The following is a 26,629-nucleotide window of genomic DNA, read 5'->3' as shown; positions in this document are numbered from 1 at the left end:
GTTTTGTTTATTATAAATGTGCTTTTTAAGTCACCTGATCAGTTTTTAATTAGAAAAGCAGAATAATAATGCCACAAATGCAAATCAGGAGGGCAGCACTTGCTGGATTTGTCTACAGGCACACTTTACAGAAATGTATGTTGATTCAACACTTAAATCCCGGACAAGCCCATCTAGAAAAACCAAAAGCAAAACTTGGATCAGTAAGGTGTATGGAATGATTCACATCAAAGAGAGATCTCGGCTGAGAAAGCTATGAGCTGTTAAAAGGACAAGGATGAGAACTTACAGGTCTTTCAATTAAATCAATACAGGGTTGCAGATCCAGTCCAAAGTCAATAAAGTTCCACTCTATGCCCTCCCTCTGATACTCCTCCTGCTCCAAGATAAACATGGTGTGGTTGAATAACTGCTGCAGCTTCTCATTGGTATAGTTGATGCAAAGTTGCTCAAAGGAATTCAGCTAGGGGAAAAGATCAAGAAAGTTAACTTTTTAGAGTTTTACAGCTTTTGTATTGGTTATACTACAATGTAAGTTTTGCAGGGCAAACCATTTAACAAGCAACTGGCCAAATGTGCAAAGAGTTTTGCACATGATTCTATGATAGCAAGGAAATAAAGCAGACGTGCTAATTTCTTACACAGAAACCCCATCTCATTCAGAGCTTACCAAGACTGCTTAAAAGTCAGGAAAAGCCACTGAAAAATGTGGTCACGTGTAGAGTAGAATCTTATCCATCAACTTTCAATATTGCAGTTTGGAGCTGCCAGATCCATTGCAATGCTATTTTATATATGTTACAAAAATCTCTCAATCTAGTAAGTACTGGAGATTTCTTTCATTCGTCTAAATACCTCAAAGATTTCAAATCCAGCAATATCCAGGATTCCGATGAAAGAAGCTCCCTGTCGCTTGGTCCTATCCAGAGCTTTGTTAATACGGTGAACAAGCCAGCGGAAAAGGCGTTCGTAGGTGGCTTTCGCCAATGCCTCCACAGCAAAGTCTGCCTGAAAATTTGGAAGAAGTTGTAAGAATATAGAAACTATTAAGTTTAACACAGTTACTATTTCTAATAGAAAGATAATGAACATGCTATTTCCTAGGTATATTTATTTTGTTTATATCCCACCCTTCCTCCCAAAGGAGTATAAATGTCATATTCTAATTAAGATCTAAGCTTGAATGTTGTACCACTTAGATACAGAAGGCCAGCTATTATGTGGCTTTCTAGTTTTTCTACAGACACACACATATCAAACTGTATCTCACTGATCAACCACTGCACCCAGTGTACTGATGATCAGTGTACTTGTCTCCTTACTTGGAACTCCAATGCTGAAGCTCAACCAAGAGGCACTGATGGGGATCCAGGCACTTTTGAAATGCCAGAACTAACTTGCCAGCAGTTTTGGGGCTCCAGGTGAAACCCGAGACCTCATATGCAGTCTTACTGTAACACACAGGATATTTAACCACCCCCCAGGGCAAAGAGAAATGGTGAGAATGTTCGCTGGCCGGAAACTGGTGGCTACTTTGGGTGGAATAAGGTTCAACATTTTGCATCACAGAGCTTACTTGTTCTTTGGTTTGTGCTTTCTGGACGTAGTCCCTGCCAACTTTAATGCGTGGCGTGAGTATTGCTCGAGTAAATTCCATTACATTCATCCCCAACAGGTGGCAGAGTTTCTGTGCAACTACAAATACAAAGAATGCAATCAGTTACCAGAACCTCAACAACTGGTTTTAACACTAAATAGGTGTCCCCAAAAAGTATTTCCCACAGTTCCTAATGTTAAGGAACCCCTTCCAAGTCAACTTGTTTGACAATGTACTCCCTGTGTATTGCAAAGGACTCCAGTGAATGTTCTAGGTTGCCAACTCAGTTCATATAGGCATAATGAGCCTTTGTACTACCCTACATGAACCAAGCGTACACCCTAGCACACATTCAGCCACTGCCCTGCAGCTACATGCTGCAGGGGAACGCTGGCAATGGTGGGCAAATTGACCTTCAAGGAAGTTTTTCCACCATTACTGATTCTATCAATGAGGAATCTCAGCATTTCTCAGAACATCATTTGAAACTCACTCAAGGAGTAACACCAGTACAGTCGTACCTTGGATCCCAAATGCCTTGGTACTTGTCCATTTTGGCTCCCGAACGCCGCAAACCCGAAAGTGTGTGTTCCGATTTGTGAATACTCTTTGGAATGTGAACGTCCGACAGGGCTTCTGATTGGCTGCAGGAGCTTACTGCAGCCAATCGGAAGCCACGCCTTCGTTTCCAAATGTTTTGTAAGTCAAAAGGACTTCTGGAACGGATTCCGTTCAACTTCCAAGGTACCACTGTACTTCACATTAATGAAAGGTAGGGCAATAAGTAAGCTCTGCAACTCAACAAGTGAAGCCTTCCAAACAACCAATGCAATAAGTTCCTAATTCTAGCATTCATTCACCAGGAACGTGTGCCTGGGTTTGCGTATAATAAAACTGTGTTAACATATAATAAAACTATCACTGAAACTCTGTAGATTCGGGAAATACATGTTACATATAGTTGTGCTTCATACATGTCACAGCATACATTTTAACCAGTATTAAATCAGCACTCGGGGGGTGGGGATAATCAACCCACTCTGATGACAAAGGCAGTGACACACTACTCTATGCATTAACAAGTTCCCTTAAGAAATCCACTTAAGCACAAAGGGCTGAATGATACAGATGATCCTTGTCACAGAGAATACAAAAGTGAACTAAGAACGTGAGAAAATTCCTACTTGTGTCAGGATCCCCCCCCCCCAATGATTAAGAGGAACATTAGACATGGATAGTATTGAATTATAAAGTCAGTCCTATGCATACCACCCTGTCACTTGAACGATCAGATTTTCTAAACTTAGCATTTATGGTCTCCAATTCTCCAAAAAGTCGTGTTTGGCTCCAGAATCACTGTCCCTGGCAGCATAATCACTGTATAGACCCAAGAAAAATAAACCGATTCAACTGCACATACCATTTTACTTGGGAGTTTTAAAGACTTTGCTGATAAGCTCTTAATGAGGTTAGAGTTCAAATACTTTTTCAAAGAGGAAATACCTCAACATAGTCTCAGGGATTCTGAAGTATTTAGTAGGTTTGGGGGTGGGGGGAACAAAACACAAGATGTGTGAACAGTACCAGTTTCTTAGTACCTGAAGGCTAGGACTTATCGTTACAACCACAGCTGCCTCTATATTGCAGGCATAACCAACATGGTGCAGGATGATGTGAGCTGCAACTCCCATCATCCCTGGCCATGCTGCTTGGGGCTGGTGGGAGCTGCAGTCTTCAACGTCTGAATGGCACCACATTGGCTATCTTTGATACAGAGGGAGCTGTTTCTTTGCAAGCATCTATGCAGATATCAATCACTGATGAGGAAAACAGACTAAAATCAAGTCTACTGTGCTAGTAAATATTTCTACCCGTATTTTCCGGCATAGATGCCTGGTCGGTGTTTCGCTCTTTCTTGAAGGAAATGTTACCAAACTGCAGTACTGAGGATACTACTTTCAGCATAGCTGGAGGCACACAAAAGAACAGAGGACAAGAGCAGATAAATACATCATGTATACATGTTTGACAGGCAGTCAAGTTCAATATGAAAGAAGACTATCTAACTGGTTCAGGAAACCCACAGGACAAGCCCCCCTGTTTCAGATCAGGTCATAGCTGTATCTGACAAGTCCAATGTTTCAACAAGGCAAGGTATATGTCAGAGGCTCTACAAACCCTAAAATAAAGGTACTGAAATCCTACACTAGGGTAATCCAGTTCTACACCAAGACGTTATTACCTTTTTTAGGATTTATGCTACTCCTGGAGAGTTAATGAACTACATAATGCCCTGCCCAGACCATTAAAAGTCTCTGACTTTTTAAGATTTTACTGCTTGTTATGTACATACTTTCAAGTCCATATTTAGAGCCATATACCATGTTTATTAAGCTGCGATGCCACACTATTCTAGATACAATACTGAACTTACTTTCTGCATTTTTACAAAAATGCTACAGGTTTTAAGTGTAAAAACACACATTTCCCCGCTTCAAAAACCGAAGCCATTTCAAACATACCCAAGATTTCATCATGAGAAAACCCCATGATATGCATGGCTTCCATTGTCTCCTGAAAGTTATCCTTATCTTGCTGGCCAGGAATGGGCACGTAGCCATTGGAGAGGAATCTGTAGTTGTTAAACCCTTCAAGGAGTAAATCAGCTGTATTGAGGAGGGAAAAACGCAAGAGAGGTTTCTTCAAGACACTGGGTAAAGTAACTCTCCATTCATTTAAGGTTGCCATATTTCACAATGGGAAATTCCTGACATCTGCAAAGTGGTTGGGCTTTTGTAGGGAACAAACCCAAATTGTTGAGCTTTTGTGGGGAAACCTCCCCCCAAAATAGTGATTTTAAGCTTCTGGAGCTGTTTCCACTGCTTTTTTCCATCATGTTGCCATACATCCGGGTTGTCCCTGACATTTTACCAATTTGGCAAAATTCCCCCCGTACCATTTTTACACCCCAAAACCAGGACATGTCATGAATTTTCCTGACGTATGGCAAGCCTATACAAGACGTTATGGCAGGCCAGTATTTTATTCTCTAACAATGACAAAGTTTAAAGAGTTCAAAGACCAATTCCCTAGTATTTATAAACTATTTTAAAACCCAGATTCATTTTCACACTGGGCTGGAAACAAACAAAAACTTTCCAAAGGTAGACAAACAATATTTCAGAAGACACAAAAGTAAAAAAGTATCCTCAAAGAACATCTACATCTGGAATGCTGATGATCCCAAGAAGTGGAAGCCTTCTCACAATAATTTGTGCTTCGTCTGAAGTGTAAATACCATGCTGCTTTGGCCTACCAACAGCACCTTGGCACTATTCCCAGCTTGAGTGCTCTTCTGTCCAGTGTGAGTTTGATAGCTGATGCCAGCACTCCTTTAACTGCCTGCCTTGAAGCTTACATGTTCTGTCCAGCCAAGGGCTCAATAAATTTTACAAAGCTTTATAGACTGTAATTGTCTGCTGGATCTGTTAATATGGGTGATGCAGATTTCATTGAGGCCTGCACCACCGCAGCATTCCAAACACAGAACCTGAACTCCAAATACCGAACTGAAGCCTAGCTGCAGAGTTCATTATTTAGGAATCACTCATCCAAGGTATCTTGGACAGCGGCAGTACAAATGACCTGACAAACAGAGCCATCAGTGCCCTTCACATATGCAAAAAGATAGTAAAACCATGAAATCAATTCAGTTTCTGTTTAAACGCTGCAACTCATAAATTGAAAAGAATAATGCACTGACTCACCTTTCAAGTGTTCGCCTGCCCCAGATAAAAGCTGATAGAAGATATGAAAAGTCCGCTCATCTTTGGCTTGACGGACGGCACGTGACTTTTCTAGTAGGTCTGAGCCAGAGCAATTAAGGATTGTAATGGACAACTATGCAGTTTTGCCATGAAAAGGAAACAAACTCCTAATTAACAGCAACAATCCCCCCACCCCATTTCTTTTCACACATTCTATTTTGCCCTGTGTCTTCATCAGCACCAGAAATTCTCAGCGTAGAATTTGATGTGCGAGATTAGTACCTCTAAAACCATTAGAGGTCCTACGCATCTTCCAAATAGTCTGAGCTACATCCACCACGGGCTGCACTATTCATAAATAAATCCTTGAGTCTTAAAGAGACAGAGAGAGTGCAAAATCCATAAATTAAGCAGAGGTGCAATACTACTTCACAGCCAGCTTAGAGGGAGACACGGAAATGTCACTGAAAGGAGAGATAATGTTCTCCTGGCATGTGGTGAACTCCCTCCGAGCTTCCAGGCTGTGGATAAACTGAGAACTGCTCGTGCTTGAGCTACTAAATGCCATTAGGCTCAGATTCGGAAGATTCTGCAACCCATGATTCCTGCTTGCAATTGCTCAGTGGCAATATAAATGCACTCTGCATATGTCAATAGCCACAGGCCTTTTTCAAACTACTTAATCTTCCAGAGCTAAGCTCTAACAGAGGAGGCAGTTCTGGACGTATAACCCTGCTATGAGTAAATCATACTTTAGGGAAGACTTGAAGAAAATGAGACATATAATAATAATAATCATCATCATCATCGTCATCATCATCTATTAAATTTGTTAGTCACTCTGTCTCATCCAGGGCAACCCAAAGTGAACTACAACCAACCAACAACCAAATTAACAACAAAATAAAACCCCACATAGATACATTGAAACTAAGGCGGTAAAGAAATACATTAAAAGTTTTCCGCCAACTTCTAAAAGGCCACAGATAATTAAAGGCCAAAGGCCTGGTTATAGAGGAAAGTTTTTGCCTAAAGCATAACAACAACAACAATAATAAATTGTTTTTTAAAAGAAGGTTGAAGGAAGAAAATAGAGTGGGAATGTGAAAAGAGCAAATGAGGGAGCTAGATTTCAAAAGGATGTATTATAAAGGAAATAAAAGACAGAACAAAAACATTTTGTGTTAAAAAAAAAGGTATGATGACCAAGGGAAGGGTAAGTATTGTGTAGGAAATATATATGCCATTTTGTGTAGGGGTGCATTTCAACAGTGATTTTCAACACAACAGAAAGGAGCAAGATATACAACATCTGAGTCCATGAAGCCTAGATGCTCCATTTTTATTTGCTGACAGAATCATATGGCAAGCTCCTCTCCTGATTCTAGAATCTAGAGGCCCTTAGGAAGTTCATACTTCAGGGAGCTTTGCAAAGTGTCGTGTCTCCAACCATGAAATTGGCATTTTGCTTGCATACTGTTTTTAAGCTGGCTATAACAGCTGAATGGATTTCAGAAAGGGAAAAGTAGGGAATTTGGAAGTGCAGCATATGTAGATTTGAGGGAAATGTGGTAAGCAATCAAAATGGTTGCAAGAACTCCATGCTAAATCTTCCACTTTCTGCATTCTGAACTGCAGACCTTTGTGCAATGGTCATAACCAGCCACAAAAGCTGTAGTTACTCATTTTAATTACTTCCTATCATATCTAGTCCTTTGGTAATTTTCCCAGCAACAAAATCACCCAGGTGCAGTTTCAGTGTATACCAAGACAGAACACAGCCTTGTAACCCGGTCTTCAGATGACTCAACTGATGAAGCTTTATTTACTTCAGCAGAACCTGAGCGTATACAGCACTGAGAATTGGGATAAATGTTGACCAGCCTATTGTGGCATATTTTAAAAATTGTGTACCTTGGAAGTCAGGAGTATGCACCTGAATTTCCTCAATATTAAGGTCTGTGCATATTTGGCACTTATTCTATAAACCAATAATGGAAGTGCACTTCTGCATAAGCCCCGAGTTTTCCAACATAGCCGCTGAAGAAGTGTCTACTGTATTTTAACCAAGTCATCAATACACTTTCCCAAATAATAATAATAATTTATTATTTGTACCCTGCCCATCTGGCTGGGTTTCCCCATAATCAGAGTTTATCAAATGAGCTACTGAGAACAGGATACATGTTTCAATGTTGGCCCCAACAATATAACCAGTAACATCAAAATTTATTCTGATGAACTTGCCCTGTAGGAAAAACACAGATAAGAAATTACTACCTTACAAATTCAATGCATCCAAGTTTATTTAAACTGAGAAGAGAAGCAGCAATACCCCTCAACTACAGCTACATTCTACCTTTATATCCATTAAATCAATGTTTGAATGCATTTCTTAGTGTATCACTATTATTACACTTCCATCAGGTGAAGATAATTCACAATGCATTTCCCCTTCAGGGGAGGAACTCTCTCTTATCAAATCAGAATTTAAAAACCTTCACTACTGGAGATTACTTCTATACAAAAATAAATCACCATCTGGACTGCATTAAACTACTCATTACAAAAATAGTGCCAGAGCCATTGGAGTGATTATGTTCACAACATCAATACAGACTTAAAGGAAAAATGTAATAGGAAACAGATGCTTAAGGACTTTTACAGGAAAGAAACTTTACTGCATTCACGTCTTTGCGCCTCCTGTAAAAACTGAGCAAAACAGCAGCACAGCCTGCGAACTTTTAGCCAATGTCCTATCTGTTGGACTACCATTAGGTTTCAGATAGTACGTCTGAGAAGAAGCCTAATTACATCTACTCTACTCTGCAATGCCATCATACTTTGGACAGATTGAGATTTGGTTGATCTAACTCATCCCAACCCAGTTATAAGAAAAGGCCTCGTTTGTTTTTTTACATCCTCTCGGCTGTGCTTACAAATATTAAAAGATGTAGGCTACAATGTGTTTCGCAATGTCATTCAGTCAATTCACAGCCAAGATAAAACATTTTAACTAGGGACTCTCAGATCGTGCTCTTTGTCATGATGCTAAACTTTATTTGTTTATTTTGTTATGATATTTATGCCCCGCCTTTTATATTGTCCAAGGAGCCAAGAATGGTGTACATGCTCCTCCTCATCCCAATTGTTATCCTCTCAACCACCTTCTGAGGAAGGCTAGGCTGAAAGGGAGTGTGACTTGCTCAAGGTCACCCAATGAGCTTCATGGCTGAGTGGGGACTGGTTATGGCTCCACCATTCTAACCTGCATGTACTGCATACGCACACTTACAGGGTACTACTGATGCTCAACTTGTATTAGTCATTTAAAGTCTACAATGCATCAATATTATAATGAAAGCAAGATTGGAAGGCTAGTCATAAACTAAATAAACGGAGTGACTATACGCTGCTACCTCTCTTCTTCTAGAGAATGAGGTAACAAATTGGTTCTTTCTGTTGTAAGCTTCAGCTGTTACATGACTTGCTCATGGAAAAATTAACACTGAGCTCTTTTTTTAAAAAAAAATGTATCATAGGTAAACATGGAACTTAATCAGGAGGGAATTGCTTATTTATCCAAGGCATGTTTACACCAACACAACAGGGGATGGACTCATTTAGACTGCAATGCTACACCCAGTCATTACAGAGTAAGCTCCATTCAACTCAGCTGGACTTCTAACTAGGCATGTATTGGATTGCACTGTTAGACCAGTAACTGGCACAGACATTGGTACTTATCTGAGAATATACAAGGGCTGGAATATACTCAGAAAAATGATCTAAAATTTCATGCACCTGAATCAAGATTTGTTTTGGCCCAAGTGTTATGTATCTTTGTAATGCAAGTTTGGTTGCTCCCAGCATAAGTCTGGGCATTGAAGACCAAGATTAGTTGAGGGGGGATTCTCCCCTTCCTGAAGAGAAGAACTACTGCATTTCAACAGGTTTCTTAAGAGTAGATCTGCCTAGAAAAAATAGTTTAGCATTTAATTAAGGTTGTTTGGTTTAAATTTAAAATTTAAAAACTTACAAAACGAGAGGAATTATCATTTTTCACAGTCTTTGCATTCCCAAAGGATTCCAAAATGGGATTGGCCTGTAGAAGCTGACGTTCCAGTTCACCCTGGAAAAAAACAACAAACCACAGACACAAACATAAAGTTAGGCAACTCCAATCCAAGAGCAGCACAATTTCCCAGGTGTGGTTTCCATTTTCAATTGCCTTGACCCCATATGTCTTCTCAATACAGCATCTTCAAAATATGCTTAATGCTGTTAACAGTTGAGATGGACGACATCATAAAAAACAGTTGGAAAATATGGTATTAAAAACTAAAGAAATAGATACAATTTACGTTAGGGCTAATGGATAAAGCACAGGGTTGACAAACTGCCACCTTTCAGGCAATTTTTGAAGAAAAAAATGATGCTCCATCTTCCACTGAGACCAGTATCTGGGGCAGCTAAATGGCCTGACAAAGTATACGTTAGTAATGCACAAAGATTTTTTTTAAAAAAAAAACTTTGTGAAGTAGACATTTATCATTTTAACTAATCATCTGTGCAGCACAGATTTCTGCTCCCACATCTAAACAAAACTTATAGGATTGTTTTAGACTGAAGTGAGCAGTGTTGCCTTAGCTCTGGCTATTCTCAAACTTGAGGTGAAACAGTATTTCAGCTACAAGCACAGGACACAGAACTAATTTTGCAGTTTTTTAGAAAGGTTTTTAAGTCTGAGTTGCCAGCTCAGACATGTCTGGGAGAATTCTTTCCCCACTGCTGTCCATGTTTACACCTGTGTGTATCCATTAGCCCAATGAGGAGTCAAGTTGGTGAAAGATGAGATTTTGCTGCCATGTCTTGGATAGCAAAGGTGTGTGGCAGAGTGGAATTGTATCTGTAATATAATTGCAAAATTAATATTAGCACCGCTAATAGGTCTGCTTTTTCCAGTCAATCTTGTTTGTAGAAAACGTATGAACCTAGGTTACCTAACAGTAAGTGGCCTCCCTTCAACTGCTTTGAAATACAGTATGATTGGTTTTGTTTGGTCCCAATTATATGTATGTTAAAGATTTCTGCATACTGTTAGTTAATGTTTGTACAGTACCTTTTTAGAAGTGCATTATCTGAACAGAATTATCGCTTAGTTTCTTGACTGAATATTCTCTGCTTATCCAGCTAACATCAAACACTCACTGGTTTCAGAGAAGCAAGTGCTTAACTCACCTGTTGGAGTTAAACAAGTGAGCTTTATACAGGATGAGTCTTTTAAAAGAGGCCCCATGGAACATATGTACTCTGTATCCATGGGGCCTCTTTTAAAGGACTCACCCTGTATATGCAGAAGAACGTAACGTAATTTCAACATGCTTTTTCTAAATGTTTAACTAAGACTACACCATTCTATCTATAGTAAGAGGAAGTGCAAGGCTGGTTGATATCCACGATAAAAAAACCCCTTTCATACAGCAAAGAAACATATTGTTGCCTTTTGCATCTTAACTCTACATGGCAGGTTCTTGCTAGTTCCTCCTTTCTAAGAGATTATCCAGCAAAATGCCTTTCAATGGGCACTGAAAAGCACAAAAACAAAACACAGAAACCAAGTAATAGGGGCTCAAACAGCTAGTTCAGAGTCAATTCAAGTGAGCACACATCTGACAAGCAGAAAAGGTCGTAAATTGTTTGTAAACAATATGAACTGCAGAAATGAGCTCTATGGAGTCTGCAGGAATACATCTAGTCAAGAACGGAGTTTATCTCAGTTTGGACAGTTACAAAAAACTGAAATACGTGAAGATAAATCATTTCATGGAATACTGATGCTACCTCCTGTTACAGCCCAAGCACACTAGCATAGTGTGCCTTTAGCTGTTCTCAGCAAGCAAAATCAAATTTCAGACTTCACTGAAGAGAGACATACATTTGTACCCCCCAAGTGTCTGATCAATACAACAGGTTTAATCTGTTATTTTAGTCTCTATGAAGTCAGATCTTGAGGTTTGTACAACTGCTTGCCTATAACACAGAAATGAGGAACCGGTAACCCTCCATATCTTGTGTACTCCCAAGTCCCATCAGCCCCAGTCAACATGGTCAGGGATGACAGGAGTCTAGAAAACATGGAGTGTTACAGGCTCCCAATTCCTGATATGAACACTTCAAAATAGGTTTCCTAGTTATTCTTACTTATGGCCCTAAAATGCCTGGCACGTTTGTCTTGGTGTCATGAATCAGTCCCATGTGAGGAAACAGACAAGAGGCATATGGAGACCACCATCCTATTCTGCAATGTATCACAGAAGCTTGAAACCAAAGGCAAGATCTACATTGGCTTTCAGACATAAATTCAGGGAGATCTTGGAAAAAGCATCCAAAATATTGTGAAGGTGTGGTAACATGCAATATATTCATGCAAATCAACAGTGTAATGATAGGTAAGAGAGGCTTTGCTCTCAGCATCCCTGTGATTTGACTCATTTTGAGAGCGGGGTGAGAAGCTAGAAGAGCTACATGCTACTCACATACAACAGGGATCCACTCTGCAGTTCAAAATGACAATGAAACAGAATGTTAATGGTTATGAACTTATGAAACCTACAGAAACACACTGGGATTAAAAATACAAAATGGCTTTATTGGGTTCCTATAGGAGAGTTTACTCATCTTTTTAATATAGAAAATCTGTTATCAGACCCTTCTTCAACTTCACAGTATAAAATAAACCTGATGAATATGACACCAGGTAGCAAAAACTGTTATCCTGTTTAATCTGGTTGGATCACCAAGGAGATCCCATCCATGTTTTGCTCTGCACTCGAAGAGTTATTGTCCAGTTACCCTAGTCTATGGATAAGAAGCCACTCAAGTTCTCCTAATGATTAAGCAGTGGCCCATAAGGGTTATAGAGGGAAGAGCTATAACAGAATCTGTTTGTATGCTTTTTCATAGAAAGTAAACAGTATTAGCCTTTCCCTTGCTAAGTTGCTGAAGGTCACATATTGGACCAAATAGCTAACCAGTCAACCACATACCAAACCATAGGTGGTTCAACCTTCAGCAGTACTTAGGCTGCTCCTAAAATCCACATGCCAAGAGAGAGTCACAGTGAACTCCTACTCATTCAAAAAATCTTAGTTTCAACTTCAACACCTGTACATAGTACAAGGCATCACTTCAAGACATTATACGGGAAGTAAATAGGTCACTTATTTAATTAGGCAGGTGACAGCTTGAGTCAAAAAAGAATGGGGAGAAAGAAGAATCCAGAACAATCAGTCCTGGGATTTGCATGCCCTCTTTCCTCACTGGCCTCTAGAACTAAGAATCTATGCAGTCAGAGTTTACTGTACCAGCCCTAGGGCAACTGCAGTTCAGATTTATCCTGAGCCGCAGGAAATCTAGGCATACCAGCACTAAAACACTCCTGCTTTCCCCACATAGTCAGCAAAATATGGAACAATAATGCCCAGCAATCTGGGAGAATCTGTGCCTGACTACTTTGTCAGTTACACTGAGTGATATGCACGCTCAAAGGACAATTATATCGGTGTTTCTGTACATGTGCAATAATGAAGTTTACTCTTAGCTGCATGCCTGTACCAGAAATTACTTGTATACTTATATTGGATGTTGACAGGTAGTCTCCTAAAAATGTAAAACAAGAATGATTAAGCCTATATAAAGTTTAGAAGCATAAAAAAGACACTTGCCTGGTGCTTCACTGGCTTAGGTGACTCGGGCTGTTTGTTGTAAACAAACAAATTCACATGTTAGCAAATTTGACCTTGCCTTCCCATCCATTGCCAAGATTTCACTCTCATATACATGCTAGCATATTTTCTTTAGCCACCATGTTCATCGTGGCAACAGCTAAATTTTAGCCAGATAGAATTAAATGTGAACTTCATTCAAGGAAAGCTGACGATCTAAAAGTACTTTTTAATCTTATTTCATGACTCCAGGTCTGATACTGGCTTCTTTTAGAAAAGGTATAGATTGGTAATACAATATACACTGTTTGCTCTCAAGACATAATTAAATACAATGTTTCCAAAAAGTTCTGACCAAAAAACCCCCACCTAGAATTATTATTTTCTGGATCACATAGAAGTCTCTAGGCAGTGTATTTAGTTTCCTTTGCCAGGATTCAACAGGCCTGTTGTGCATTCAGGGCCTCCACCATGCATACAGATGTGTGCATGCAAGAGCTGCTCTTATCTTTCGTGAGATGATGTGTGCAATGTTTTGCACATGCAGGGGAATTCCTAACTCGGAAGAAAACACAACACCAACGTGTAGAACTCCATATGTGAATCAGAACTCTGTATCACTCTAGTGTATTTCCCAAACTTGGGATACAGTAGCACACAAATTGCCAAAGTTTACATACGGGTACCGCACCACACAAAAAAATTCCAAAACCCAACAAACCGGGATGTAGTTTTCTTTATCCATAATGCCTTTTATCAAAATTCGATTATCTACACAAGGGATGCTAAATAAAACCTATTTATTAAAGATGCAATGTCAAATATTGGTTCATAGAAAGCAACACAGCTAAGACCAATGGTGAAAAATTCAATCCTGTGCTTCTATGACATCAATTAGACAACTCAAGTACTCATTTATATTGCACTATACAATGAATATTGTGGGCAGATAAAGCCCATGTTCCAAAACATGGTGCCTTCTCCACAGCTATAAGGCAATAGCAGTTTAAAGAAGAACACTGTGCTCTACAATTGTTTGTCAAAGCAAGAAAAAGTTTTGGAAGGCAACAGTAGAGAGTTTTCAGGTGAAAGTTACACAAACAGATGCTTAATTGTTGCAAGCTGCAGAATTAAAGGAGGGTAGCAACTAAATACCTTAATAGTTCTAAAGCTACAGAATGCGGTATGCCTTCAGTGTCTTCAGAGGTGATTTAATGGTGTTCCATTTCTCACTTCCCCATAAAGAAAGGTATATCTGTTCTGCATGTGCATGCATATAGTGTACACAACAAACCTATACCACCAGAACTAGTGGAAACCAAGATATGGACTGCCAGGGATAGAGGGTATGTTTTGTGCCCAACTACAACACCATCCCAAGTTCATTATTCTTCTGCCAAAAAGGGTTAACCAACCATTCATTCACATGAACAACATGAAAAGTGTATACTCAGATACCATTTTGGTATGGGACTAAACCCCAGCAACAGAGGAAGGGACTGGTTTTATGTCCTATACTTCATTCTTGCTGTAGATTTTGCTCCACAAAACTCATTGCTAGCCTTTGAGATCCAAGACAGTTCCATGAATAATCCTTCCTTGGATTCCATTTTTTTGGGTATGCTGAAGTATTGGGTTTTCAAGTGGTGGGCTGGAACCCACTAGTGTGTTGTGTCCTGATTCAATGTGGGTTGTAACAGCTGGGACTATTCGGATGCACATATATATTACAAAATTTAAGAAATGGGTCCCCAAATGCATATTTGGGTTAAAAGTGGTCCCTGGAACTGAAAACTTAAAAGTTACCTGTGCTAGAGTTAACAGACTCCTAGAATTTATATCTATTAAATGCCCAACGACTTTAAATTTTTAGTCCCCAATTACAGGGCACATCTCCATCTAGAGGAATAGCAGTCAGCCAACTGCACGCTAAAAGCAATAGCATGATGTATCTATCTGGTACAGGATCACTTGAAGGCCTCCTTACAGCTCAAATATGCATCACAAAAATCCTTATGCTAACAGCAAGAACTTAAGGAGACATTGCAATATCCAAGAGAGCACAAAAGTGGGGCAATGAATTTTCATTCAAGAACATGTTTTGCTTTGCTATAGAACTTAGCATATGGCACCACAAAAACTAATGCCAATGGTGTATTGTACAATGCATATTTCTATTTTAAGAATTCATTATATCAAGACACACATACTGGATTTTACAGAATCATTTCCAAAGACAACTGTAACAGCAAGAGGGTTGTTATGTACACATAATTTACCAAGCTGGCATCCAACTGTTTATGCTTTGTAACTTCTAATAGAGAGCAATTGTAACACAACTATTAGGTGGCTATTCCCTTAAACTAAAGCAAGTTCTTTGTTGAATGGATAATGAAGCAAACAGCAGTGCTTACAAACTGATTCCAACTTTAAGTGGCCTGTTTTTCAACACTTGTTTATCATGGACAGGGTCTCGGAAGCAGACTTCAAAGCAAGGTATTATCCGTTTTTACAGAATACAACAATTGCAAATTAAGGAAATACCATGTGAAACTTACAGGAATATTGTGGTCCTTTCTTCCTTTATGAGAGGAAGCAACATGTGCAAGATACTGAATGACTTTCTTGGTGTTTTCTGTTTTCCCAGCACCTGATTCACCTCTGAAAGAACACACATCATTTAAAGCTAGATTTGTGGAAGAGAAACAACAATCAGGCTTTCACTACAACTTAATGTCTAGGATAATTTTATTAATGCAATATTCGGACAACTGCAAGGTACTTTCTGGTTCCCGAGATGTGAAAAGATGCTGAATTGAGTTGTTCAGTAGTGAGTTTTATGTAAAACCACTGTTATACAGCAGATACACTTGGTATTGAGAGCACCTCTCACTGAAGGAACTCTCCCTGTCAATGAGGCAGCTTGCTGTTCCAACTGAAAATACACTAAATGTATTTTAGTAAGAACTTGGATGGTAGGTTTTAAATAATGAAAACCAGACATTCCGAGCTAACTTCTAAAAGCACTCTTCAGTCACCCAATGGTAAAGAACGAAAACTCTAGTGAGTTTGGGATAGTTCAGTCAGTAGAGCATGAGACTCAATTTCAGGGTTGTGGGTTCAAGTGCCACCTTGGACAAAACACTCCTTCATTGCAGGAGGTTGGACTAGATGACCCTCATGGTCCCTTCCAATTCTACAATTCTATCTGAAGTCACCTTTGCCACTCAGGAAATACCATTTGAGTCTCCCTCACCACTCAACTGTAGGATGCTATGACCCAAGAGTCCTGTCCTGCCCCATTAAGATTGACAACTGAAGCATAGCAAGAATCAAAACATTTGTCACTCCTGTTTCAATTGCTTAGGAAAAAGGAAAGATGAGATAGTGACATACACGCTGAGAATCAAAAAAGGAATCTCCTGGAACAATATATAAATTTGCACAACCATTCTCAAGTTGCCCGATATAAGACTTCTTCAAACATGAATATGTATTGCTGCATATGAAGTAGCTACTTGAGAAAGAGCCCTAAGTTTCCTTATGCTTTGTGGAGTAACAGAATTTAAAAGATCTGGCTAAAGGGTGGTGAATACTTCATGTACAATATCCAAATTACTGCTATTTTATAATCAATTTCATATGGTCCATCTAGCTTGCACATATATGAAAGGGGAAAAAAGCATAACTTTAAGCAGGTATTCAACGTGTCAAGCATAGGTTCTATTCTCTTTATAAGCAGTGGCTGCAAAGCTGAAATTGAAGTTAATTCTCTCCCCCCCCCCCAATAGTGTATTGTTGCCAGATGGTGAACTATACAAGATTTCCTGGAATAGGAATACTTGATGAAAGAGGACACACACACACTCCTGGCCTTTAGAACACTTTTGGATCATTCCATGACTGATGTTGGATTTTCACATTTCACTGCCAAATAGACTTGTTATAGACTGGAGACACGGTATGTTCACCGATATTAACTTATTAGTTACGTATGGGGTTCCCACTGACTAACCCAAAACTTTTACATTTTTCACTGGTTTTATTATGTGACAAATGATCCTCAGAAGACAGACTGAAGACCTCATTAGTCCTCTCATCTCCCCCTGTATCTTCAGTGCCTTTGCCTCTTGACTTCCGTATTCCTTATGAATCTGTGAATTGTGAATGAAAGATGTTTGAGGTAAAAGACAGTGACTGCCTTGGCAAGCATGTGAATGACGCAGATAGTGTGAAGTGGGGTTACTGCCCTTCACTAAACCCCTAAATAGCTGGAAGTCATTCTTCCAGATCTCACATGAATGATATGCTTAGATTTATAGCCTAATCCAGGCATAGGCAAGCTTCGGGCCTCCAGATGTTTTGGCCTACAACTCCCATGATCCCTAGCTAATAGGACCAGTGGTCAGGGATGATGGGAATTGCAGTCCAAAACATCTGGAGGGCCGAAGTTTGCCTATGCCTGGCCTAATCCATCCTAAAGCCATGGTAGCAAGTGGCAGCAAGAGCTGGCTCGCAACAGGAGCTAAAATAACAGTTGCGAGAGCAAGCAGTGAACTGTGAAGTTCCCAGTTCCAAGCTCACCTCCATGAAGGCACTGGACACACTAGATCCAGTTCCTACTAAGGCAGGAATGCCACAGCCTGCCTCCTGCAAAGGAACTGCAGTACATAGTTTGGTAATAATGATCTCTGCTACCCGTGAGATCATTCAGTGAATAAAGTTAAATGTTAACTCTTGTGTAACTCATCTTAGGAGCCCCTGTTCCCTGTGAATCTGACAAATAGTAGTCATCACACTATCACAGAACAAAGCTAAGCTCCAAAATGTGTTTACTTACGTGCAAAGAATTGATTGGTCCTCACGATCTGCAAAGGAAAAGGGAACAATTTATGATTGACATTTTGGTCACATATTTTGCTAAGAAGGTACGCAGAGACAGAAAACCTGAGAGGAGGGAGAGTAGACAAGAAGTTGCCAGGAATAGCTAGAACCATAATATTATCCAAACGCAAATTTTCACCACTGTAACATCCATCCACAACCCCCCTAATTTTTAAATCAAATCACCCAGACAAGGTGAGTGTAGGCACATGTATATATGCAGTCCTTCAGGGACCCTCGATTTAAACTATGGAAGACTTATAAGGTTAAAACATGCCCTGAATTGAGCCTGAAAGTGGTGTTAACTTAAACAAAGGTCATACAAGGTACTAACCGAACAAGGTTTGACCTATATGCTGCCAAGGCTCGTTATTTTATACTACCGCTGACAAAAGGGCTCTCTGCATAAGTCTACAGTAGAGAGACAAGAATGTCACCACTTCAACATGCCTACCATACATCCCCCCTTCCTTTGGAGCTACCAGCCTTTTGGGGACAGGTAAGCAAATTTGGAAGTTTGAGCAAGTGCCATGGGCACCAGTCACACAAAGTGACTGCTGTAGGGGTAAAGCATAACACAGAATAGTTATGACATTTTTAAAAAAGACAGGAGCACAAAATAGTCACACCACCAATGGGAAATACCTATATTAGCTGCAACTTTATTTGCTCAGAAAGCAGCTCACTGCACTTCTCCTCTGTTAAGAATAGATGGGAGTGTGGATGTCCAGTCCTGGCATCTAATAAAATATGGGCATGTTTCAGAGGTGTGTGTTCAGTGTAGGAGAGGGCTGAGCAAGTGTAAACAGGAACTGAGCAGGAACAGAAAACAGTTTCTTGTGCATTGTGGATTTCTGAAGACGTATTTACTGTGACCTCACAAAGGCACCATAGGAGGTACAGCCTGTGACTGCCGAAATGGCCGGAAAACCTCATATGAAAGCAAAGCAAAGACAAATAACTATTCAAACAACGATACAACCTAGCCTCCTCTGGAAAGAGCTCTTTCAGCAAGTATTGTTGAAGTTTGGTATTGAGGTGCCAACCAGCCATAGAACTATCAAGTCTCATTCCACCATACATTTTTTTTCCAGGGACTGCTCATACAATGTATATGTTTTTGACATAACCAGCTGGTGAATGATTTGAAATGAAAACTCGTAATTTTAAAATATTGCCTTAAAGGTGATGTGTCGTGTCAGATACAAGCCCTATCCACTTAAAAAGATTAATGTTTAAACTTATATTTGTAGAAGAAATGTTAGCATATTGAAAAGCACACAGAGATATGAACTAACGTAGTACCCTTTGGGAATCATTCAACAATAAGCAGAAATAAATGCAGCTGTTACACATCACTTTGACATTCATGGAACGCAAAAATATTGTTATATTATAGCAGCAGATAATTTATAGGGCTGCCTATGTCTGCGCAGAGCAAAGGATGGAAACTTAAGCATTATTTCCTTTAAAGAAAATTTATAAAGGCTGCTAGAATGCTTTTGCCTCATTTCTGCCACCAACAGCAGACTGAATTTTTTTTTTTGGAGGGAGAGGACAGTGTTTAATATTAAGCCTTGTAAAGACAAAAACCCAAGTGTTTAGACCAGGCACCCCCAACCTTCGGCCCTCCAGATGTTTTGGACTACAATTCCCATCACCCTTGACCACTGGTCCTGTTAGCTAGGGATCATAGGAGTTGTAGGCCAAAACATCTGGAAGGCCGCAGGTTGGCGATGCCTGGTTTAGACCAACACTGCTTTGCCAGTTATAACTTTAAAGAGCTTTGAGTTGACACAAGTAAGACTTGGGGACTAGGACACTCCTCACCACAATGAGCAGCTACAATTGCTTGTGTGTTGATACAGCAGAAAAGGAGATGTTGGCCTTTCAATACTTAAAAAACCCACAAGGAAGTATGCTTCTAGGAGAACGATATCAGAAAAGCTTTGTGGGGGGAAATTTAAATGAGAATTTACCTGACAGGATTTACCTGCTAAAGTTCATCATAAGCTATTTTTTTCTTTTTAATTATTTACAGTTTCTACATTCCTGTTTCTTGAACAAAGAAAGACTGTGCACCTCGTGTGTCTGTAACAGGGTAATAAAAAGGATAGCCTTTCATAAAGAATCATTTTTCATTTTAATCTGCAGTGCTATAGAACTCGGGTGAAGTAAAGCCCAGTTGAATATCTCCATAAGTGAAGTGCAAGCTCCTTCATGGGAGGAAGCAGGTGTTTGCTGTCAGCTCCACATGGCTGGTAGGCAGCAAGCAAGCAAGCAAGCTGGGCCATAAGGAGAGTAGGAAAACCATCCCTGCCACTTCTCTCACCCACAAACATCCTTCCAAACCAACCAGAATGCAACAGTGCAGGCCCTTCTAGTTGCAGCAATTATTTTGCATCACTCTGCCATTCCCATCTCCCGCATCATACAGGGTCACCAACACAGCACCCACAGGTAAAATGAATGAAGACCTTTGTGAGTGCCTGTGAAGCCACAGGCACCAGATTGGTGATCCTCACACTAGGTGATCTTGGGCCAGTCACTACCTCTCAGCCTAACCTGGGATCTTCTGAAGAAATACTATTGCTATGAACTGTTTGGAGGAACACAATACACCCCCCACCTTCCTAGTACTGTGCTATGTCATTAAACCAATACAGAGAAGTATGTGTGTTTGAGAATACTGGACAGCTTGAAAAGTAACTATTAATAACAATGCCAATGAAACTAGGTTAATCATGACCCCAGCGTGGCAATATAGTTTACAGGAAACTCATTCAACATTAAACTGCTTTTGTAAGAGTTAACAGACTCCATCCTCTAAATACAGCATGCCCAAAGCAGATATACACAAACGCCAGAAAAGTAACGCCAATGTTTATACAAGGGCAGCTATTACTTTTAAACCTTGTTATAAAACTTTCAGAAACACTTGTCTGAACACAACTCGTTTTGAAAAATGAAGTTAGCTTATAAAGAGAACTCTGGAGTTAATTCATGTTCAAAATGTATTACTGGACATGCACACAAGAACATCAGTTAAGAAATTTTGTACCCTGACTAAGTTTATCAAGAGTTACTTATTTTTTACTTATTTTTTCATGCATTAATGTTTAATAGAACAGTTAAGTCCAGTAGCATCTAGCAAGGCAGCACAGGTAGTAATGCACTGTTAAGCCATCTTCCCAGTGCCAGGTATCATTGCCAGTTATTGAGAGGGGGGGAGACAAGGCACTGGAGAGCTCAGCATGGCAGGATTGCCTCTGCTGTTGCACCTGTACATCACTAAGCTCTCCACTGCCCTGCCCCTCTAAGTAACCAGCAGCAACGAAGTACTGGGAAGTCAGGTGAGCAGCACAGCCCCACCCACACCGGCCACTACAGGTTAACTCACTAGCCGTTTTGCAAACAGAACAGCCTTGTGGACAACTCTGTATATCTAACAGCTTTACTGTATCATAATTCACTGAAAGAAAAGGTCTAAGTTTAGTATAATCATTTAAATTATCCTATATGCTGGACGCTTGGGTTGCAAACGTGATCCGTGCAGGATGCACGTTCGCAACCTGCAGTGGCGCGTCTGTGCACGCTCAGGTTGTGATTCGGCGCTTCTGCACAAACCCCTGAAACCCGGAAGTAACCCATTCCGGTACTTCCGGGTTTTGGTGGGTCCGTAACCTGAAAAAACGCAACCTGAAGCGTCTGTAACCTGAGGTATGACTGTATGTTACTAAGCTGGGGATCAAATTTCCCTCCCACTGATCTACTAAAGCATTCACCCTTCAACAGCCCAACAGGCAAGCATGAATGACTGAACAAGAACTTATCATCTGTAGTTTGGTATCAAGTGCCACTCAATCAAATGCATGCTTATTCACAGCTACCATCAAACTCAATGGGATTTACTCCCAAGTGTGCAAAATCTTACAGCCTCCACATAAAAGCAAGTACTTCAAGCGGTGGTAGAGATGTAGCTCTGCACAGTGTTATGTGCTGCTGCTTTTTGCATTTTGAGAGCATGCATCTAAGGTCAGCACAAGGCAAACATCACATACAATTTACACATGTGCATGCTTCTCCCTAACCCAAAAAAGTGTTAGAAACATGCAATTATTAATCCACCCAGCACAACCAAGGCTTGGTCCTGTATAATCATAACAATAATGTGCTTATCTAGGGCTGTCACATGTGGACTTGTCAGAATTTTGTCGCCCTGTTGCAGAGGACAGGAAAAGAATGAGCTAGGGCTTTATGCTAACCATTTTATCTAAGCAATTTTTAAATCAAGGTACTACCAAATTTATCTTTTAATATTCTATTTTATCAAAGTTTACTGAAGCAGAAAAGACAAGAGGATGCAATTCATTTAACCAGCCCCATCCACTGAAGCCTTGCACAAGGACTTCGACCTGTGCAAGGGTACTCCCCCCCCCCACTCCCCTCAGCATCCCCCCCCCAAAACTGTCTGGGAATTTTGTGGGGTGGGGGAGAATCCCAAGAACAGGGAGCAGAAGAGGGAGATTTCAGCTTGCCACTCTTAGAAGAATGTCACAGTGAAATCCACCCAGAGGCATTATCTTGAAAAAAGGCAACGAAGCAAAGCAAATGCTTAAAATGCTTCTTTATCCTGAAAAGGGGGTGGGGGAAGGGATGCTATCCACTAGTTTGTAACCTCTACCTTTGGCTTCAAACCTGATCGGCCAGAAGTTTTCTTCCTTCATGAATTTTTATCTTTAAAGTAAGCAAGCCTGCTTTTCCTGCATTCCTAGAGAACACTCACTTATCTCCTAATTCTCGTCTGTGTACCTCCAAGATTTCTTCCAGTTATCAAACACTGCAAGGAATCATATGCTTATTTGGAATACTGTGTACCGTTTCTGGTCACTTCACCTCAAAAAGGATAATTGCAGAGTTGGAAAAGGTTCAGAAAAAAGGCAACCAAAATGGTCAAAAAAAGAAGTGGAGAAACTCCCCTGTGAAGAAAGATTAGTTTCGAGAAAAAGCAAGAGGGGACATGGTTGAAGTGTGAAAATGTATGCAGGGTGTGGAGAAAGTGGTTAGAATTTTTTTACCTCCCACTCAGAAGAACTCATGGACAACCAGTGAAACTGAATGTTGAAGGAGAAAGCACTCCTTCACACACCATACAGCTAAGCTATGGTATTTGCTCCCACGAGAGGCTGTGATGGCCACCCACTTAGATGGCTATAAAATAAGATTAGACAAATTCATAGAGGATAATGCTATCAGTTTCTGGGCCAAGGCTCTACAGATGTAGTTGGTTTCCAACTCCCATCACCACCCTGAACGTGCCCCTGAGGCTGCTGGGAGATGGAGTCCAACAAAACCTGGAGGGCTATAGCTTCCCAGCCCCTGCTCTAGGATATCCCACACACAGCACAGCACAAAGACCTTGAAAACGAACATTCAACTTGACTGAATTTACTGTTAGACACAGTTGATGCAGCAGTTCGAAGAGAATAGCCAGACTCCTGCTCCACTTCCTGCATATGACAAAGACACAATTCATCTGACATTTTCCAGTTCTTCCCTGCACACTTAAGAAACCAGTCTTGTTCTAATCCGCTGCAACACTATCATTAAATTTTATAAAAGCAGACTTTGTTTACCAACTCTTGGGTCTGTCCAAGTCCCATGAAGAGCTAAGTGAGGCTTTAGCAGGGTTGGCAGTTTGACAGAAGCACAACTGCAACCCATTCAAAGTACAAGGAAGATAAAGTAGGAAGAACGGCAAAATGAAGAAGAAAAGAAAAGATACCCAAACACCGTAGGCCCTTCTGCAAACTTTCAGCTAGCTGGAAAGCTAGGAATACAATAAGAACTGAATAGTTTTGAAGACCAAGCATATCAATACAGTATGAATCTGGCCAAACTTACAGGAACAAGCAGAACAACTGAGTTAGGCCAGTGAGAGAGTTTAGCAATATGTGAGTACTGTATGTTAGTACTATGTTAGTACTACTGAATAATGGAGGAAGGAAAACCCCCACAACTGACAATACATTTTGAACTTCATCCAGATCAAACCTGTAAGGAAATTTGTGGAGGTGCAAATATGACTTCCTAAATTCTGTGGTGGATTTTCTGGATGTAACTAAATTCCTTTTATAGTGGCCTATTTTCAGATGCTTTTCAATTCTATTTTTCTATTTTCCTAGAGCCAATTTTCAGATGCTTTGCAGTAGCTCAACCTGAAACCCCCACCAGTTTCGCAATTTTGATATGCAGATAAAAAATAGGGTACATCCATTTTTTAAGTAGAATTTTGGTTTTTCTCATCTTTCCTGTAAATTCTGAGAAAATCTAGTAATCACCAGCACACTGTCCAAATTTAATTTCCCCCCAGGAAGCTAGACAACGTGTGAGATGGAACCCCCCCCAAGCTCCTCCACTCCCCCAAACAGAATAAATGGCGTAAATGACCCTCAACGCAGTGGTACAAATTTTAAAAGCACGGAAGTTGTCCTCAAGACGCAAGCAGCTTAGTTAAGCCTGCCTTTAAAAGAGTAGCACAAAACATCCCTAATGTAATTCAGAAGATTCTTCAAGCTCTCCCCTCAGTGGTTACTCCCGCCTAAGTTGAAGGCTTGGATACCTAGAGAGCAGAGTGACTGCTTCTCTCCAAATTCCTTGTGTCCCTGCATGATCACTGAGGTCTTTGTGGGAGTCACTTTTAGTGGTCCACCATGGCTCAAATCCATAGTTGGTATCCAACAGGAGCTGTACACTTAGTATTACTGGCCCCATTTTATGGAACTCCCTTCCAGTTAATGTCAGGCAGCCGTCGCCACCATTCCCCGCCCCCCCCCAAAAAAAACTTCTGGTGCCTACTGAAGACTTTATTATTATTATTATTATTATTATTATTATTCCAGCAGGCATTGTAATTGAGGTTTGATTTTATAGTTTTGACCAATTTATATTTTTTGCACTGTATTCCTGCAAACCACTTAAGAGACGACTGTAGTTAAGCAGTATATAAATTGTTTGATATATGAATAAATCATGCACGTGTCCCCAGTCCTGGAGGCAGAGAGCACAGCTTTTCAGTGCTCTGCCTTTCATGTACCAGAAGCAACAACTGTAGTTTTAATAATGCCAAGTGTTAAAGCACAACAGCTGCCAAGTGCTCCATTCTCCAGTCCTTTCTTCACTTGGCAGTGAAGTCATGGAACAGAATTATCTCCTCAAAGCCTATTGCCTGAAATTTATTCCCATTTCCCATTTGAGAGAGGCCAAAACTTGAGGGCTGCAATTAATGTTAAACATCATGCTAACAGTCTTTAATGCATTAATGTCTATTAAGGCAATTTAACCATTCATAAAAGATTCTGCTGACAAACTCCAGGGATAACAATGTGATTAGCGAGAAGTGGAAGCCCCCAAGGGGCAAATTTTCTGCAAGTGGTTTCATTTAATCTGCAAAGTCTTCCATAAGTAAGTACTAAGCATCTCTTCGAGTGTAGAACGGGGAGTCCCTCTGCCCCAAGGATCGCTACTGGGACCTGTGCTTTTCAACTTGTTCATAAACTATCTAGAGTTGGGAGTCAGCAGGGAAGTAGCCAGGTTTGTTGATGGTGGTAAATTGTTCAGGGTGGTTAAAACAAAGCAGTGTTGAGAAGCTTTCCAAAAGGTGTGGGAAAATGATTGCTTGTACATAAGAGCATGAGCAAAGTTCTTATTATTGCAGGGTGATTTCATAGCTAAAAGCATCCTTGGAGCAAAAAAGGATCTCTCCAAACTGAGAGAATGCATGGGAAAATGACAAATACAACTCAATTTTAAAAATGATAATCCTCAGGGCGAAAACCAGTATCTCTAAGTGATAACAGGTAAACATAAAGGCCCCCTGACCTGTTAAGTCGAGTCAAAGTTTTATTTCAAAACCCTGAAAGGATAGATAAAAAGGCAGAATATTTGAGTACCGGCAATAGGCTTTGAACAGTGGGTTAGCCCAGACTTGCAAAGGACTTAACATCTAGTACTTCTGCAGCCATTTCCAGGTCAGAGGATTCAGTTGCAATTGGAAAATCCAAGAACTAGATCTCTCTCTCTCTCTCTCTCTCTCTCTCTCTCTCTCTCTCTCTCTCTCTCTCTCTCTCTCTCTGCATGTGTGGTGCCCTAAAAAGTCTTCCCCATTTTATTTTAATTATATTAGCTGCCTACTAACTGAAGTTCTTAAGATGGCAGAGTATAAATATATCAAATAACCACAACCTATGAAGGCCAAGGGAAAAGTGAAACAGGTCAGTTTTACCAACAGGAAGGTGAAAATGTAGCATATAGATAGATGGATAGGCAGATACTGAAAATGATTCCCGGCAATGTATTCAACACTTTGAAGTGTGCAGAAACCCTGAAAATGCTGTAGCATAATCTTCTTGTAGCCATTTTTCACAGCATCCCATGCATGAAACAGAAGCCATGGATCCAACTCCTCAAGTAGCAAGGGAAATATGAAGTTTGAAAATTTGCACCTTCACAGTAGGGTTCACCCCTCCCTCCGCATAGTCAGTTTCAGAATTAGTTCTCACTAAAAAGCTTGGAGGGGGAGAGATAATTCATCTGAGGTTTTAATTAATTTAACCACCATCGAAGAACTTGTCAGACAGTGGTATTTGGGTAAT

The 26,629-nt window shown here is 40.3% G+C and overlaps 1 protein-coding gene across 5 annotated transcripts in view; it reads right to left on the bottom strand.

Moving 5' to 3' along the window:
• Nucleotides 1-26,629, bottom strand: part of MYH10 (myosin heavy chain 10) — a 72,319-nt gene that overhangs the window by 32,403 nt on the left and 13,287 nt on the right. For 2 of the 5 annotated variants that reach the window (XM_081895006.1, XM_081895005.1), the window contains exons 4-15: nucleotides 17,932-17,959; nucleotides 15,650-15,752; nucleotides 13,092-13,121; nucleotides 11,904-11,921; nucleotides 9,404-9,496; nucleotides 7,549-7,612; nucleotides 5,365-5,463; nucleotides 4,120-4,263; nucleotides 3,469-3,564; nucleotides 1,577-1,695; nucleotides 856-1,008; nucleotides 290-463 (exon numbers count right to left, since the gene is read on the bottom strand). In XM_081895006.1, coding sequence (XP_081751132.1) covers nucleotides 290-463; nucleotides 856-1,008; nucleotides 1,577-1,695; nucleotides 3,469-3,564; nucleotides 4,120-4,263; nucleotides 5,365-5,463; nucleotides 7,549-7,612; nucleotides 9,404-9,496; nucleotides 11,904-11,921; nucleotides 13,092-13,121; nucleotides 15,650-15,752; nucleotides 17,932-17,959 — 1,121 coding nt within the window. The remainder of the gene's footprint in view (nucleotides 1-289; nucleotides 464-855; nucleotides 1,009-1,576; nucleotides 1,696-3,468; nucleotides 3,565-4,119; nucleotides 4,264-5,364; nucleotides 5,464-7,548; nucleotides 7,613-9,403; nucleotides 9,497-11,903; nucleotides 11,922-13,091; nucleotides 13,122-15,649; nucleotides 15,753-17,931; nucleotides 17,960-26,629) is intronic. The other 3 variants (XM_081895009.1, XM_081895007.1, XM_081895008.1) reach the window with 2 other exon arrangements.

This window comes from Podarcis melisellensis, assembly GCF_964234715.1.
Source record: "Podarcis melisellensis genome assembly, chromosome: 2".
NCBI lineage: Eukaryota > Metazoa > Chordata > Lepidosauria > Squamata > Lacertidae > Podarcis > Podarcis melisellensis.
Note: the sequence above shows the minus strand (reverse complement) of the source record. Positions and strands in the feature narration are given on the sequence as shown.